At 40.7% G+C, this 18,259-nt stretch overlaps 1 protein-coding gene across 3 annotated transcripts in view; it reads right to left on the bottom strand.

The window, feature by feature from the left end:
- Positions 1-18,259, bottom strand: part of LOC115058510 (adhesion G protein-coupled receptor L3) — a 189,255-nt gene that overhangs the window by 51,907 nt on the left and 119,089 nt on the right. For 2 of the 3 annotated variants that reach the window (XM_029525850.1, XM_029525849.1), the window contains exons 7-10: positions 9,846-10,199; positions 7,420-7,523; positions 4,558-4,743; positions 2,423-2,461 (exon numbers count right to left, since the gene is read on the bottom strand). In XM_029525850.1, coding sequence (XP_029381710.1) covers positions 2,423-2,461; positions 4,558-4,743; positions 7,420-7,523; positions 9,846-10,199 — 683 coding nt within the window. The remainder of the gene's footprint in view (positions 1-2,422; positions 2,462-4,557; positions 4,744-7,419; positions 7,524-9,845; positions 10,200-18,259) is intronic. The other variant, XM_029525851.1, reaches the window with a different exon arrangement.

Genomic DNA, 18,259 nt, shown 5'->3' on the forward strand with positions numbered 1-18,259 from the left:
CTTTCAACTTTCTCCAAATTCCCCAAGCACACTGGGCATTGGAGTTTTCAGAAAACAAAAAAGTTACACAAGCAGGAGTAAACGGCGCAATGTTGGAAACTATTTTTAACCAAGCAGCATAGCTCTTTTCAACATCACCAAGATGGCTCATGGCTCATAGCTATAGTGCCCGTGTTCATTTTAATGAAGGAATAGTTCAGCAGCTGCAGCTATGTCTTCTAAAATATTCTCATGTCGTGTTCAGACGTTTTTTTGGACAGGGACAGTATTTTCTGCCATCAAGATACAACTGAAGTGTGGACTGTAATTCACTGGCTTGAACAAATAATAGAATATTGCATTAACCATTCAAGAATTCTATCTATTTTTGCACCATTTTCAGATTTCTCACAAGTAATTGGACAAGCGACTGACAATCACTTTCATTACAAGAAAAACTCTTTCACATCATCTAACCAGGTCAAGAACGCTGTGCAGGAGGGGGGCGTATCACTGTCAAAGTCTCCAATCAAGAGACGCCTTGATGAATGTAAATATAGAAGGTCCCCTGCAAAACCCTCTGATAAAACTAACGAACAGAATGTCCAGATTTGACTTAGCCATAACACAAGAAGACTGCCCAGATTCTTTGGGCGGATGAAACCAAGATTAACTTCGACCAGAATGATGGGAGGAGAGGCATGGAGAATCCAAGAAACAGCTACTGATTCAGAGCATGCCACATCATCTGTCAAAGACATTGGAGGCTGCGTTAAGACATGGGCATGTATGGCTGCCAATAGAACTGGGTCACTGGCATTTATTGATGATGTGAGTCCTGACAGAAATAGCAGGACCAACTCTGAAGTGTATAGGGCTATACTGTCCGCTCCGACTTAGCCAAATACTGCAAAAGTGAGATGACAGTGTTTCACAGTACAGATGGATAATGACTCATGGCAGACTTCACAAGCAACCCGAGAGTTTCGTAGGTAAAGACACTGAATTTTCTTCGTGAGTCACTTGACCTTAACCTAATAAAGTTTACTTTTCGTTTTCAAAGCTCACAAACAAGCAACAGCTGAATGCAGCTGCAGTCAAGGCCCGATACAACTCAAGAACTGGCCATGGCAATGGATTCTGAACCTCAGGCAAAATATTTTCAGCCATTTACGGAAAAATAATCCCTACATCTATGATTATGTTAGCTTGTCCAATTATTCCTGAGCTTGGAAAAAAAGGAACCCGTTGAACCCTTTGACCTAAAGCACAGTCTAGTCACATTTTGTTGCTTCATTTCAAACTCACCGTGGTGACACACAAAGACAAAATTATAAAAACGGCATCACTGTCCAAACACACTTGGATTCAAATGGAGTGTATCTCAGATTTCAGCTACACAGACGCAGACAGTTCTCAATTGTTGGTTATGGCACATGTTTGGTCTTTCTCCTGCATTGTATTTGTCAACAAACAAAGTAAACCACTCATTTGCACATATGAGAACACTCATAACATTCCACTGTCATTTGCATAATCACATGACTATACATAAATAAGTGCCTACTGACATGCCTCAGAGGAAAATGGTGGGGGGATTACATGTCGCTAAACACAAATGCTGCAGAGCATACATATACAACACAACATCTGGCTCTCATGTGCAGCTTTATTGGAGCCATCTGTATGGAAAATGGGGATGTCAGCTCCTTACGTTGTTCTCTTGTCGAGGTTTAGCATGACAGATAAATTGTCACCCAGACAAAAATCACCCAGTAGCCTGAGAAATAGCTGAGTTAAGTTATAGCGACCCTCCTGAATTGGGGCACATATGTATTATGCATTATGGAAAATCATAACATGCCATGACTTTGGCTGAGTTAGTAGTCAGAAGTTGATTTGCTTAGATAATGAGGTCACTTTTTTTGGCTCCGAAGCAGTTGCTGAGAAATAGAGAAGTGTGTTACGTGCCTGAAAGCTTTATTTTTGACTGATGCTATCCACTTATGTGGGTTATTTCACTGAAAAGCGGTGCAGATGTGATAGTTTTGGGGCATTTTTTTTTAAATGATTGAGACACTTGAGAAAACCACAAAAGATATAAAATATGGTAATTCTCAGCCTCATGCTAAGGCCAAACATATTAAATGAAGAATAGACTATTATGACGTACCCATGCAGGGAAAATTATGACATATGACTCACAAATGGGTGGGTTTGATATTAACTTGGATACAATGATACTGATGAAATTTGACCCTTTGATATAACATACAGGATAGACAAAGCATACTGATTATGATTATGGGATTTACAGTTTCAATTCTTTGCTGGTTATTTTAACTTCAAAAGGTCAAATTGTACAGTAAAAAATAAAAGTGACAGCAAAGGTCCCAGAATGAGGAAATGGAGAGAAGTTATGAGAAAAATTTGGTTCAAATACCTGGACATAAAACCGGCAAGAGCGCTCTCGTTTCTGCAGCTGCAACATAAAAAAATGCAAGGGTTAGCAATAGGCCAACAACTTAAACTATTCCACTTCAAATACATTTATGCCTCAAGTGCAGATTTGACAGTGAGAGTAAAAGTCACCTTTGGTTTGAGAGTTTGTACAAGTTGCATAAAAAGGAGTAACGCATTATAACAGCAGACTCTTCTGGTGATTATGTCTTAAATAAGACACACCAGACAAGCAGTATTACACTCGAGACCCTTAAAGCAATCTCAATGCTATTGTTTAATTTCACTTTTGCTTTTCATCATACTTGACTCTACTTTGTGAGAGAACTCTGGAGAACAATCTACCCTTTAAACCTCTGCTACCGCTGACGGAGAGATAATGATTGGGTGCCTTGCCACCCAAACAAAAAAAAAGAAAGAGAGTTCAAACATGGCACTGCACCGAGTGTGAGCTGAGTTCAGATTCAAGCAGTTTAGCCCACAGAGCGAGTGCTTGTCTTAACAGCTAGGTTCTGGTACCATGCTAAATCCCATGCAGATTTGCTCCAAAGAGAACCATTTCCCCATAAAGGCCGCTTCTTGCTCTACATTACAGCCCACTCTCCTGGAAATGGTCCCGTCCGCGCCGTTAGCCAGCTACCCTTTGATCATGAAAACGACACTGATCTCGTCGTTTGCCAACTCAATCCTTTCATTGTCTGCTGGCAGAGAGCGCTGTGCTTCGCCATAGAAAAAAAAAAAAAAGAATCTTTAATTCGCTTAGCTCTATGCAGATTGTGTCAAAATGATTGAACTCGGGAGGTAAACATCAGCCCCTGCCAGAGTGGAGAGGGGAGTACTCTCACTGGCAGAAGAAGTTGAATGCGAGAGAAAAGCTGTGGGGACAATTTTTGTTTCAAGATGTACCATACTGCAAGAATGGAGAGTATATCAGCAGACAGAGAATTATAAATCAAAGGTAAGTTCATGACCTCTTCAATAAATTATCCTGCTTTTGGAGGCTGTTTTTCTCCCCTCAGCCCAGCTGTTTTTTCCTTCATACCATATCCTGATTTTTATGAGACAAACTAAAGACTACAACAGCAATCTCGACCACAGCAGCTCCTCCAACACAAATGCCGTGTTTTATGAGAAACTTTTTTTTTTTTTTCAAGAGGTATTATAAACTCTAGTTGTTCCTCAATGTGAATTTACTCGTCACATTCCCTTCTAAGGCCTTTTGGCTATCTTTGTTACTGCCTCCCCTCTCTATTGGAGAAAACTGGCACTAAAATCTCAATGGGGACATCTGTGACTGTTGCGGCAATGAAATAAAAACTGCCCTAAAAAAAATCTATTTGAGAACAGGTGTTCAGGATCCTCTACAAGTGAAGCCGCTCCAGCAAATTAACGACTGACATTTTGAATTTCACTGATGTTTGCTTTTCTGTTGGCTGCCCAGCAGACACAAACTACCATTTCTGCTCACTTTGCTTGACTTTGCCTTACTGTGCTCTGCTGTGAACTGGGGAATAAATTGCCTTCAAGTTCATCAAATGTAAAAAACGCTCCATTCTCAAAGCTTTGATCAAGCCCGTTGATCAAGGCTGTTCCATTAGTAAAAAAAAATCAAGTGGCACAAATGTTGTGCCGTTGATAAACAGAACATATGGATAGCATCTTTTGTACTCCATCCACGTAGAAGTAATAGCTTAATTCAAGATGTTATAGTGAAATGTTCTTGATGGAACCAGTGAGAGTGAGAGTCTATTTTTGAGATGCACTAAAGGAGAAATTGTGGTCATCTTTTTACCTGACAGCACAGGATCGAATGGAAAGAATACCAATGATTCTGCTCGTAGCTGATTGAAATCTTACTCTAGCGAGCCCTCCATTTTACTTAGTTCAAAGCGTTTCAAAGCCAGGATGGAATAATTGTCTTAAAATGGCACAAAGAAGTAAAATTGCTCTAAAATCCCCTCATTTTGAGTAATGCAGACAAGATGAGGGAGACGGTGCCATACCTGCAGGTCATGCTTATCCAGCCTGTTAGCTCATGAGGATATTCTTTTAAAGCAAGAGAAAAGGAGGATAAAAGGTAGCTCTGACAATTCTTACAAAACCAGTCCCTGCTTTTACCTTGTTGAGGCTACGAGCTGCGCTATCTTTGCCGCCTGGTGTGAGGTTCCTCAGCTGCACGTCCAGGAGATCCACCAGCTGAACCATGGCCTTCACTGTGTAGGTGATATCCCCCGCCTGAAGATTAGTCTTCGTTTGCTCCGCCAACTCCCTGGCAATGACTGCAGCCGTCTCCCCGGCTTTTAGCTGTAAACAAACACCAACAAAAAAAAAAAAAAACAACAAAAAAACAACGTCATTCAACATTCATTACTCTCTGGTTGGGAAAAAAAAAAACAAAAACAAACCTCACATCATTTTTTTTTTTGTTCTGACAGCAACACAACTTTTACTGCATTATTCACAGCCTGAAAAAAAACAAACAAACAAAAAAAAAAAACCACACACACAAGAAGACATGCCAACTCGCAATGAATGAATGAATGTGTGGCCCCTCAGACTAAAAGCAGTTTAGTCTATACATTTTCCTTGAGTGTTGCTGCATTGCACGCACAGTTAATGTGTTACAATGGTACTCAATACCCGGAAGCAATTATAAAATCAACTATTGAGGGAATTTCCCTAGGTAGCATTAGACCTTTATGAAACTAATGGGGAGCACTGCAGCGTGGGGGAAGCAGTCTATGTGGTACACAGAGGACAGATGCTATTGGATATTCATTTTTCCTTATGCTTGAAAGCTTATGATTTTTATGTCCTGGGATTTGCTATGAAAGTAGTGATGATGTAATAATGAGTGTTTGCTTTCACTTTGTTTTCCTGTTCTTTAACTTTAATTTGACACCTTTCTCTTTCTGAAACTTTTCCTGCCACGCACTTGGCGTACAAACATTTGCCCATCCTAATCCTAATTCCTCTTTTTGGCCTCACTTCGTTAGCAGTGCAGGATATAGGTAGCCATCAATTCAAGACCCATTTAGCCTTTTTTCATTTTAAAATAATTCAACTGGGAATATGAATTAATGAGGACTGTCATTTCATTCCACAAAATGAATGGCTGCCAGCTGAATAGGAGACCCAAAAACTTAAGGAGTCATTGTTTAAAAGAAGAAACGGTGAAAGGCCAATGTAAAGCTAGACAGGTGTCGCAACATTAATTAAGGGTTGGAAATGAGTATGTGCGTGTCTGTGTGTGTGTATAAAGTCATTACTTGGGATAATAGTAGCTAGTAGTAGTAATAGTATATAGATAATAGTAACAATAGTCGGGAAAGTTTTCTGTATGTATAGTCACTGTGACCGAATGTGCACCATCACTTTGGTCTATGTTGTAGTTCAAATGTCAGCGACCTTCAGGGTGTTAACAAAAACAAAATAAACAGTGGCAGCACTTTAATCAGAGCCATCCTGATTTGCTCCCGCATTAACCTGCTATCATTGTTTATTAGTGCAGCTGATTATACAGCTTAAATCAGGCTTCACAGAAGTGCGTGTCGGAGAAAGTGTCATTGGGAGTTCTCTGCTTCCCCTCCTTGCTTTTGTCTTTTAATGAGCGGAGCTGGTAAAGGGTAAATAGCTCTACTTTCTTCTTCTTTCACTCTTTCTACTTATCTTATGTCTACTGAACCATCTGGTAATGAGCAGTACCACATACAGGACAGTGGCTTTAGATAGAAAATCACAAAATGCCAGATGGGCTTTGCAGCTCTCTGACAGGTTGATCTTCATTAAAGTCTTCTTGTCTCTGCAGCTAGAGGCACACTGCTCAAGTGTGATTTTTCTTTTAGCAGAAAACTTATCAACATTTTTGCTGAATGACAAAAGAATGACTGCCTGGCAGTCACTTCTTTCAATAGATCTCAACTGATAGTTGTCATTCGTCACACTTACATGTGAATCCCTGCAACATCATGGCAAAAATCTAAACAGCCTCTAAAGTGATTCAGAAAAAAAACAACAACAAAAAAAAACATTGCTGTATTTAATTTCTGCAAACAACAGCCTGTAGTGAAGGTTTATTGCACATTGTATAAATGGCACCATGCTGCATGAAAATGCACCTGATAATCTCTCTCCTTTCTATTTTGCTCCCCAACAGCCATTCTCCATCCATATCTGCAAACTGCCGTTTGTTTAATGGGCCGAGCTTTATGCCGTTGAGTAGATCATAAGTGTTCTAACATGTGCGCCTCGGGGTCCTATGAGTTTCAGGGAGAACATTTTCAATATTACCTGCAATTCATAACCTGGAACCTTGATCCTCACCGCCCCTTACCTCGTCCTCTTTTGATTTGATTCTACTGAAGATTGAAACATGGGAAACTTTATATAGGGCTTTGCATGACTTGCCTGCAGAAGAGACGATACAAATCGTGCATGCTTGAGAAGATCGGAATGCAAATCAAATCTCTGTATCCTGTCATTGTAGGAAAAGTGGTCTGGATTAGCTGTTAGCCACAGCAGTCTACTAGAGTACGGTGGTGTGGTTTTGGTTTTCAGTCTCCCCCTATCCAACCACACATGGCAAACATGCACATACACACGATACCCATGAGTAAAGCCTCTGGCTAATCAATGACATTAATTGACCAATTAAGAAAAGAGAAAGAACAAAAGAGAAAAGTCTCAAAAAACTGAGTTCATGCGATGCAGCCTTGCATGCAGCCTTGATTTGCACTGTGAGCGCTTGAAATGTCATTTGGAACAGGTTGAACTAAAAAGCAATCAACGAATTTACAAAACAACATTTCAACTTGATTCCAAACTCTGAACGCTATCTTTATCGCTTTTCATTGTTGGTGTTCTAAAGAGAAAAAGCACAATGAACAGCACAAGAACAAAAAGCCCTTCGCAAATCAAAGCAGCTTGTGATGGTACTTTTAGAAACACATTTTCTGCTTGTGATATCACACAGCTCGGTACCTTCTGGCTGATGAGGTTGACCCAGGGGGAGGTACAGTTGCTGAAGTCAGGCCCCTGGGGCTCCCAGTATCCCTCTGGACCTATGCACATGTATGAAGCCATTCCTGGAAAGAAGAAAGATAAACTCTTGTTGAAAAACAAAGGTTTGAAATTTAATTAATCACAAAGACAGCGATGTCAGTAAAAAACACAACCCCTTGTAATAATTTTTTAAGCATAATCTTTCAACGTGTATGTGTGTGTGCGTTTCTGAACATTCCAATTAAGTTAAGCTAATTTTTCTTATCCTTTGTTCCATATTGTAGAGAAATGGACTACCCAGCACAATATTTGAGGTTTTGGATGAGTTAACACGCCTAATTCCTCTGTATGTTGAGCGCTTTTCTTATTTGCAAAACTTGTCAAAATCAAACCATGACGTCCCAAGAAACATAATTCTTAAGTGATTAAATGAATGGATGTAGAAAAATGTAATTGAATGGTTTTATCTTTCGGTGACTGAAATGAAGTTTCCTCACTTGAGGCCAGAGGGGCTCACCCAGACAGCGCCTGTATTTAATCATTAAAAGTCACTCGGCGTCGGCATGTGTGTGACAGTTTGAGTGCTGTGTGAGAAAGAAAATGCACCAAAATGGGTGTCAATTAATTCTGCCGGAGCTGAATTAAACACAAAGGGTCACTTAAGACGGCCTGTGCTGACAGAGGTGGTGCTTGGTGGGTAAGTGTCTTACAATCTGTTGCATCTGCAATGACTGGTATTTCACAAAGAATCCCGCAGAGATGTAATCATAATCAAAGTGTGTCTTTACCTTGTTCTGCCGTGACCCCAAATAACTTCTGTCTGTATTTTCAGAGCTTACATCAGCAAGGCTACACGCTGAGATGAAATTGCCCTTGCTTGTACTTAGAGGGAAGGTGCGTGACACGGGTGAGACGACTGGCATTAACAGATATAAATTTTGATTGACATATAATTTCCTTCCCCGGTCCACCTTGGACAGCCTTATGTTTGATGGGTTTATAAGATGAGGGACTCTGCATTTCCTCCTATATTGAGAGGCAGGAGAAAGAGCACAAAGGAGAGAGGGAACCGGAGGGATGTAGGGAGAGCGGGGAGGGGGGCTGCTGCAATGACAGCGAGAAGAGCGTGGTAGATGGAGAGGGAGCTCGAGGAACTTTCAAAGAGTGGAAGAGGAAGCTCACACAGTTGTGTTCAGCTTGGCAGTGTCGTCTGAAGAGCAACGACTTTGAAGAGCGTGCTGGGAGGAGGTGGGGTGTGTGTTCCTCTTATCTTGCCATATGACGGCTGTTAGTGAGGTCTCGACGGGTGCTGGTGTTGCCCATTAATGAAGCCTGTGTATGTGCGTGCGTGCGTGTGTGTGAGTGTGTGCGAGTCTGTCTGATGATTGATGAAATGAGCAGATTTTTTTTCAGGCTCTGGGCCAGATTTGAGGGCACAATGTCACTCCCCAATGAAGAGTGACTCAATCTATGTAAAAATAATTTAAAAAAACATGATAAGGAAGCTTCAGACAATTTCCTAACTAAGGCACATTGTGCAATTTTAACATAACTGATCTGCATCACTCCTTTGAGGAAGTTTGGAATAATGTATGACCACCACAGAATTGCTTTATTTATGCAACAACACTGTATGAGAGCAAGAGACACACAATTTAACAGTTTTCTGGGTTACCTTTAAGTTTCATTCGTTCCTTGCTCTCCGTGTCCTGATTTCAAGAACACAACATTATCTTCAGTTTAATAGCATTAGAGGCTTTACTTAATAAAAAAAAAGTATTTGCTCAGTGGTCAGGCTGCAATAAAAGATCAACACTCAGTCTCCCCCTAAAGCAGTCGATATCCACTGTATCTTAATGCACACTTGAGTCCATTCTCATCGTATTGAGCTGGATCAACTTATCCAGGAACAAATGGTCTGATGGTGCCAGATAAACAAAAGACTTCAGCTCTTTCAAAGCATCGAACACAACAATGTTTAGCCTCTAATTAATTACAACAACCTTGTCCTGAGAGACATAAATATGGGCGCACTGTGTACTAGTTAAGGGCTAGTTTCCATACAGATGCGACGCTAAGCTATCTGTGAGTCAGGAAGAAAGCGTGAGAAGGGCGGACCGGAAGCGAGTGAGAGTAGTTGGAGAGGGAGTATTAATGTAAACAAATCACACATCAGTGACCAACATCAAGACAAAGGCACCTGTGGTAGTTTGAGTGTCCTAATGAGACTATTGATGTCCTCACAGAGAGAGACAACATCTATATTTTACAAGCAGTGTTTCATTTTTAAATAGACAAGTGTTTGAGGCGTTGGATGATTTATCAGATTAGCAGAATGTGATGATGCATCATTTTACTCTCTCTAGATGCTGTAAAATGGAAGATGAACCACACATTGTGATTACCTATGGTTCCAGCGGGGCAGGGCATCTTGGCCACTACCCCCTGCTTGGTTTTAGGCCAGGAGATGTCCATCATCACCAGGGAATTGCAGTACTCCACCCTGACGTTGGGAAGCTTGGAGGAAGGCGGTGCTCTGTTGTTGTCTTCTGGAACCAGACCGTCCACGAGCGTCTGGAGCGGGGCCGCCACTGTTGTCGTGGTCCGTGGCCACTGAGCCACCACCGGCGTTGTGGCTGGCATCTTGGTGGTTGTAGTCCTGGCCACGGTCGTGGTGGTGGCGGCGGTGGCGCGGGTCGTGGTTCTCATTGTTGTGGTCGTTGTGTCCATGTACACCATTACAGAGGAGGAAGTTTCTGCTGAGATTAAAAAAAAAAAAAAAGATAGAAAAGCGAAACAAAGTGAATGTGATGTATTCTAAACAACACAGAGCAGGAAAAAGTAGACTGAGAGTAAATGCCTTTCTTTCTAAGTCACACTTCATTTATGTCTGAGAGGGGAAATTTATTTCAGTGCTGTTGACAAAAAGAAAGGCCTTTCGCAGGGGGCTCCTTTTCTTCCCTCCTTTCGGTGTGTCAGTTTAAGAGAAGATAGTTGAAAGAGGATCAATTGGAACTGGCAGGTGTGACTTGGATAGTTGTGTGTGGTGTCTTGTTTGGGACCCCCGCTAGCTATGCTAACACACACAGACACACACTCGCACATTTCCAGCTGCGTGCCCTAAATGTGGCTCTTGATGAGGGCATATCTCGGAGAGTCAATAACGGAGCGTTGGAGCTTCATGCTATTTCTGGGTCAGCCAGGACAAACTGGAACACCTATTTCATGGTTGGGAGTCCCTCCCTGTGGTTGTACTCCAGGAGGTGCTTGCTAATGACGCTGTTTACCTGAGCTGTTGGGGACATCGGCTATGATAACACAAACACGCAGGCACACTGACATGCACCTGTGCGCCGGCTCAGTAATCCTTTATTTCCCAGTCAAATGCACATACAGCTGTTGCATGTCCCATCATCAATCAGCCATTCTGTCTCCTTTATGCTCCCTCCCTCGTGGCCCCTGTGATTGGAAAATAGGGGCCGCAAAATTAATTTAGTTATGGGCTTTTTATGCATTTGTGGACTGTTAAACTATAACGGGTCAAAGGACACACAGAGGCCATAGGTGGTTACGTAGCTTCAGAGATGGGGAAGTGGAAAAACCTTTTTTTTTTTTTTTTGTTTTTAAAATAAAAATGTGTCAGACAGAATATGTTTATTTAAACAGCTTCAGAGTCTTCATTACCGTTTGCACTCCTTATTCTGCACTCCTTCCTTATTATTCTATACCAAAATTTCTTTACGTCCTGGACTTATTTCTATGATGGAAGGAAGGCAGTGTGCTATAGAACCTCTACATAAGTTCTTATGAGAGGCTACTTACTGAAATACACGCACATAATCAGGACCGTTGCAGAACTGCAATTTGGGATGATGTTTCAGCTTAATGCAGAGATACAATCAAAATGACAGAAGTGACAAATGGTCCCAGTCTTTGCATGAAAGGGGAGCAAAACAAAATTTAATGAGGGTCAGTTTTAGGTTGGCAGGTGTAATGGACGTCACACATCTAGAGGGCTGAGATAACAGACATCATCACTGAAATCCGGCTCAGATAGATTCAATTTGCAGTCGGATCATTTCTTTGTATAGAGAATTTCAAAGCACTGAAATGAAGTGACATAAATTAGTCCCATTGTCTGGGAGCGGCACACACCCTTCCGAGGCTGTAATGACACCAACCACACCACTATCAGCAGTCAATGTATTCAACGCTTAACAGCATTCAGCGACAGTCAAGGTTGACTAAGTAGGTTGCTGTTTCAGCAAGAGCTCCAGGCTGATTGAGTATTTGTTTTTTTTCCCCACTAAAAAGAGGAGTTTGTTGTGTTTTTTAGGTTCCACAGATACCTTGAACACTCCTGTGGAGGCACTCTATCAGCAAAGTGGAACTGGAACAAGAATCTCATTGAACTGCAATCAGAACTAAAAGCACATGCTTTTTTCTTTTCTTTTTTTTACTCCCAATTACCTGATAATGTATAATTTTCCCTCACAGATGAGTGGGATAGGGGAAAAAAGGCCCATTACCCAGAAGCAAATGTGTAGAGAAAACCTCCAAACTCTTAAAAAAAAAAAAGGCTGCTGTTACTCTGGCCTATACAAAAGAAAATAATTGCACAGACCAAAATAAAAAGTATGTTCCCATACATGTGCACTCTCAGCCACACACAAACCGACTCATCAACAAGGCTTTAAAAATGTTACATCACAGCTCAAATAGGTATTTAACATTTCCACAAGCCACCGAGACATCACCATTTACATTCTATAACCACGATTAGACATCATCATCAATCTGCACCATGGCGACCATGCACACTGTAATGATCATGAAACCAGGAGGGAAATATATCTTCAAGGACACCAGTCTATTCGTTAGATTATTTATGAAACACCTTATTTCTGTGTCTGCTTTCCAGAAGAAGTGATGACAATCCAGAGTCCATGTCGCACACACTTTGGTAAAGCAAGCAGCATCGCTGTCAGGATAATTGAATCCACCGATGCTGCTTAAACCGCACATAGTGAGGGAGGCCATTAAAGTACCTGATGGAAATCTGATCATGGAAATTCACTACTCATACTGGGGTCAATAAAGTCATGGTGCACGGACTAGATAAGCTTGTGGCTAAAAAGGTGTGCAGATGGGTCTAATACCATAAGAGAATTATTCTAGTGGTCCAAATGGTTGAAACTGTGCCAGATTTTTCTTTTCATTTCTTTTTTGCTGAGGGCGTTTTTTTAAGCTTTAGCTGCCCAAAAATGCAGACTGCTGTAAATTGGTAAATAGCAGGAGTCATGCAGATGATGATAAACAATGAAAGGACAGCAGGCTACATGTTGAATTTCATTTCGCTTCAGCATTTTAATAATATATATCAGTTTGTCCACGAGCTGTGTTAATGTGGATCATGTACCATTTAAAAGATAGATGACGCTTCCTCATAGAAATATACATTTGTAATGCAAGCAATTAACGTTTTAATGTAAAATATTTCGATATCCATTTTATTGAATTTCATTATGTTAGTCAGATGTGGCCTTGATTGGTGAATGCTACAGAATGATGGCTAAACTGCCCTTTAATACTGAGACTGTGACTAAGACAAAGAGTAAGAGTAAGGCTGTGTTAAATGCGGAGCTTTGGAGACATCCTCTATGAGGAGAGTTGAAAAAAAATGCAGATTGCACATCATATTGTTAACTTCTTCATTATGGACAACTATGAGGGTGAAAAATGCCAAACCAGTGATGGCTGCAGCATCTCCAACTGGATTGAATAAGAAAGCAGAGGTCAATTGCATATTACATCTACAAAGGATCTAATATTAACAGTGATGTGATCTATTCAGCTTTTTTTGTCCTCTTGCTTATTCTTTTTAATTCCTCTAACTTATTAAATACTCATTTTTTTCCCACCCACTATGTGATTTTTTTCAGTCTGCAGGGAACAGGGAAATTTCCCCTCTGTGGGAATATGCATCTGCTCCGCTCATACTGTAGCAAACACACGACACAGCTCGAGAAGCTAATTTTGGTTATTTAAATGGTATGACAACAAGGTTAGCAGTAGCACCAGCTAGCTGTGACAACCCAGCTGGCAGTAGGACAATCCTTGAATTTATTGCCAAGATAAATTAATAGGAAAGATAATTGGATACGTTTTCTGTTTTTCCCTATTTTATCAATGAGAGCTCAGGGAGTGGAGCCACAAGCAACGATAATGTTTTCTTTTATATTCAGATGTTCAGCTGTAATATAGTCAAATATGGTACAACAATAACTCATGGAAATTTAAGCAGCTTCTAAATATTAGCAACACTTATTCACACTAGAATAAATAAAGCTTTTGCAGTAAACCGCTGTGTTTTCTGTGTTTCACTGCGTTCAAGCTCAACTTTTTGATTTGGAAGAAAGAAAGGATTTGCCTTTCCTTTTTACCAATCTTACAAGGTCTCACTTCGAACTTCATTACTGCAGCAAACTCGCTGTCACTGTCTCTTTTTAGTTAAGCAATGCCGATCCTATCAACTTCTCCACTGCTGGAGATAATGGCATTACAGGGAAGTATGGCATGAGGAATTCACCATCACAGCATGACTTCAATTCAAAGTCACGGGGGAACCATGGTCTGGAATGTAATTCCAAATTTCCCGATGATCCCATTAAGTCTGCTGTTAAATTATTTTTCAGGTTGTTATGTCGACACACAACATCTTGAATATGGCAGCAAACATGCACACACACACTAGAGACAGGCAGCAGAGGCGGAAAAGGAGAAAACGTCCTTGAGCAAATGTATATCGTAAAGGGTGTAACCAAAAAAAAAAGAAGAAGAAGAGGTGGGGGCTAAAAAAGAAAACCAGAGGCCTACAGTAGTCACAGTCTGCGGGCACTTGTCTTGGAGACAACACAAGGACATTTTGTTTTGCTTTGCTGGCTTTCCCATTCTATCCAAAGGGATGAGGACAGAGGAAAAAAACTAAACTCAAGAGCACAGATGAGGTGAACAAGTCTTTGGTATGCTCCAAGGGACTCGTCAGTGACCTTAGAGGAAGGTTTGAATGCCTGAAGCATTTTTCTTTGTGTGTTTTTTAATAGGCTGAGGTAAAGAAAAAACTAAACTTTAGTCCACAGTGCGTCTCCCTCAGGAAACCAACCTCTTGGCCTTTAATCATTGTATGATAAATAAACACAGTTTAAATCTAACATTGCACACTGCAGATTTTTAGTTTTTGGTTCAACAAAGTGACCTCAAACCTCAAACTAATTCATCTTTTGTATAATTAGGATTCAATGCTGTTTCACCGGCAACACAAACTTCATTAAAAATCAATTATACCAATAGTCAGCTCTCAGCTAGTCATGATTCTAAAGCCAAAGGGCTTAGGAATGATCCTGCACCTAAACAGGCGACCTTCTTGCTCATAAAAGACTGAGACAAACTTCTTCGAGCTTCCTCTCATTGAAACCCCAACTCCACTCATCATTTACGCTTCGCTTCTATTACACAAAATCCCCTTCACCAAATGCACGAAGCCTGTTTCCACCACACACAGAGCTTTGTGCTTCATTTCAAAGCATTCGTTTCAAACTAATTAGCCTCTCTCTCTGTATCCCTGGGCTCGTGGCTTCCACAATTAGATAAGCCCGCTCTACTTTGCTCCAGGAAAAAAACCTGCTATGCTATTATGAAATGAATCCGGTTTATATGGCTTGCCATTTCCGTGCTGAGAGCGTGATCGTCGGCTCTGAGAAACTTCTGCAGACTTGAGATCAAAAGAGGTGGAAAGGGCTTTCGGGGGTAAAAAATGAAACGAGCATCAGACAGTAAAGTGACTCTTCCAGCCTTGTGCTGAACCCAATTACCTCCTAATTTTAGTATTTGAACCTTTATGCATGGTTACATCTTTCATAGGCATTTTCACAGACTGTAGAAAATATTGGACAGTATATGTGTGATGTCACCCATTTGCTCTCTACAAGCATGTTTAAAGGCAGCAAAGTGAGATTTCTGGGAGCTGGGATGTGTATTTTAAAGACTGAAGTGTACTTGAAGCCCAAAGGCATGATCATGGGTGTTAATGGGTCTCTCGGAAAAAAATTACAACCATATACGCAGCTGTTTGAACAGCGCTGTAGCTTTCCCAATGTAAAAGTCTACTTTTAATTTTAAGTCTGATGTCAAAACTTAGAGTGAGGAGAAAGAGCAGCAAACTTCATGAGGAAGTTAATAAATGACCATTTATGACTTAATGATGAGTTTGGGGAAAATACTACATTTAAACATGGTTTTCTAACCAACAGTGGATGTTGAATTGAACTGATAAAAAAACTTGGGCCGTCACTGTCTTTATTATGTAAGAGGTTACACAGGTTATCATACATCCTCTGAGGGGCTCGCCTCCAGGGTGGACTGAAGGTTACACTTCTCCACTGCTAGAGACAGTTATGGGAAACTAAAGGAATACATTTTAGATGCTGAAATTGTAATTTGTCTTTTACATGAGCGTTGGCTATGGAGCAAGAGCAAAACAGTTCCGGCTTTATTGAATCAGCTGCAATGTCCTTGTTCTGCTGGGCTGTGAATTCTATCAGAGGGTGGTGACGCACTGAAAACCAGAAATATACTGAAAGAATTTCATGAATTGTTTGTAGCCTTAATGTAGCTAGACTGACAACTGTCAATATTTTGTTATATTTGACATAGCCAAGTTGGCTTTATTCCTAATTATAGTCCTCATGATATGCTATTCTAACTAGCTTATTATGTTATGGTAGCAAAATTGACCAACCTATTCTTTTAACAAGAAAGCTAATACCTGCGTCTTGAGCAATATCAAACAAATACACGAGGATTGCAATATTAATTCCTGAAAACAAGTTGGAAGCATCTCTTGACATCTTGGCTCTAAAAATGAACCTTGAACCAAATCAGAAATTACCAGCGTTAGAAAATGTCATAAGAAGCTCAAAAGCTTAGGAGAGTGTGAGACTATGACTGAGTGTGACAGAAGGAAGAATTAGCAACACTTGACAACAACAAGTTACACAAATGTAGTGTTTACATTTTATGTAAACAAGCCAGTATGTAAGTCTGTTATCAGATAATGAGGATCATTTTATCTGATGAAAGGCTGGAATCTGATAAATTTGAGACTCCCAACAAAGGATCTGTCGATGAAGCAAAAGAATTTTTTTTTTTTTTTGAAGAGGTAAAAAAATTTATTGATGCTCAACATCTAATTAAAGCCATCTAAAATAAATAAATAAATAAATAAATAAATAAATACAAATAAAAACAAATCACAACCCGCCTCATAATGGTGTGATACAGTACTGATGTTATCATTCCTTTCATGTTAATGTCATAGGATCACACCAAAACGCTGCCCATGTTGCGGACAAGAATGGTTGGAAAATAAAATGATGATAAAGGTCTTGTTGTTTAATGGAACCTTTTGTGGTTGGCCCACAAATCCATCAGAGAGCACAACAGGGATGTGATTGGGGGTGGGAGGAGTGGGGTTAGTGGTGGATCGGAGGTGCGGTAAATTATGCAGCCAGACATCCGGTAATGCTTCGATATCATCTGACATGATGAGAACCGTAATGGATGGGAGCTATGCATTGTTTGGCAATTAATTTCTCATTCCCAGGCTCTCTTCCTGGGACTTGAGAGGGCATCTATAGAGGTCACACTGCGCTGGGAGATGCATTTGGGCCAGGCTGATATGTATGCACGCACGGACGCCAGCCTTCAAAGACACTCACCGTGTGTTTGAGTTAAATAAAAGAGGAGATGTGAGCGGCATCTGCTTGCATATGCACGATAGTGAAGCACCGTGGGCTAAAATAAGCACGCAGATGTGTTGTAAAAGCACACCAATACAAAGAGTACAAAAAAAAAACCAAAAAAACAAGTGCTATTGTTTCATTAATGTGCTGCATGCAGATTAGCTCATCTGCATTCGCCAAGGAGGATTTTGATGATTTTATTTATTTATTTATTATTTACTGTCAATTATAGAAAAGCAGAAATCACGTCATGCATCTAAACCTACAAAGTATTAATTATTTAAGTTCACTACAGTATTGGTGTGCATTAACAACTCACACGGTCCGTTAAAGTTTTTGCTCAGTCTTCTGTGAATCAGGCTAGTAGCACGACCAAACACTGTCAAACTTACCAGAGAAACTAAAAGGAAACGGGGAGTGTGAGCACAAAGCAGATGGGATTTCTGACTCACAGAGAGGAAAGGAACACTCCTGCAAGTCCTCAGCACTGCCAAAACACCGTGAGTGAGGCTATTCAAAAGACTGTCAACCAACGGTAGAATGGGCCAAAATGGATAAGGCAAAGCTGAGCTGAGGAACTCTGACACTGGCAGTAAAGAGAGCTAAAAATGCTTTGGAGGCCTTCAATCAGACTTACTAGGCTGATTGGCCAAAATAAATCACTTTGAGTTTTGTATGCCACCAAGCCTGTTAGATTTAATGTGGCAATTTTGGAGGTTCAAGAAAAACCAGGAACCACACACACACCAGGGGGAGCAACAGAGCAAAAGGGAATTGGGGGGGGGGGTCCCACAGAAGTCAGTCCAACTCATTGTCAGGTGAAAAACACCCAGCCGTTCCCTCATTTCTATATATGTCAGATAGGCCGCCTCTCTAACTAACAGGGTGATCTGTGTGTGGTTTCTGGATTAAGGTAGAACTGGAAAGTCCAGCTGACGGATGAGCTGGAGGGACACTAGTCAAAATCATGTAATATATAATGTGCTATCACACAGAGCAAATGAAAGTGCCACATTCTG

The sequence above is a fragment of the Echeneis naucrates genome, chromosome 18, assembly GCF_900963305.1.
Source record: "Echeneis naucrates chromosome 18, fEcheNa1.1, whole genome shotgun sequence".
NCBI lineage: Eukaryota > Metazoa > Chordata > Actinopteri > Carangiformes > Echeneidae > Echeneis > Echeneis naucrates.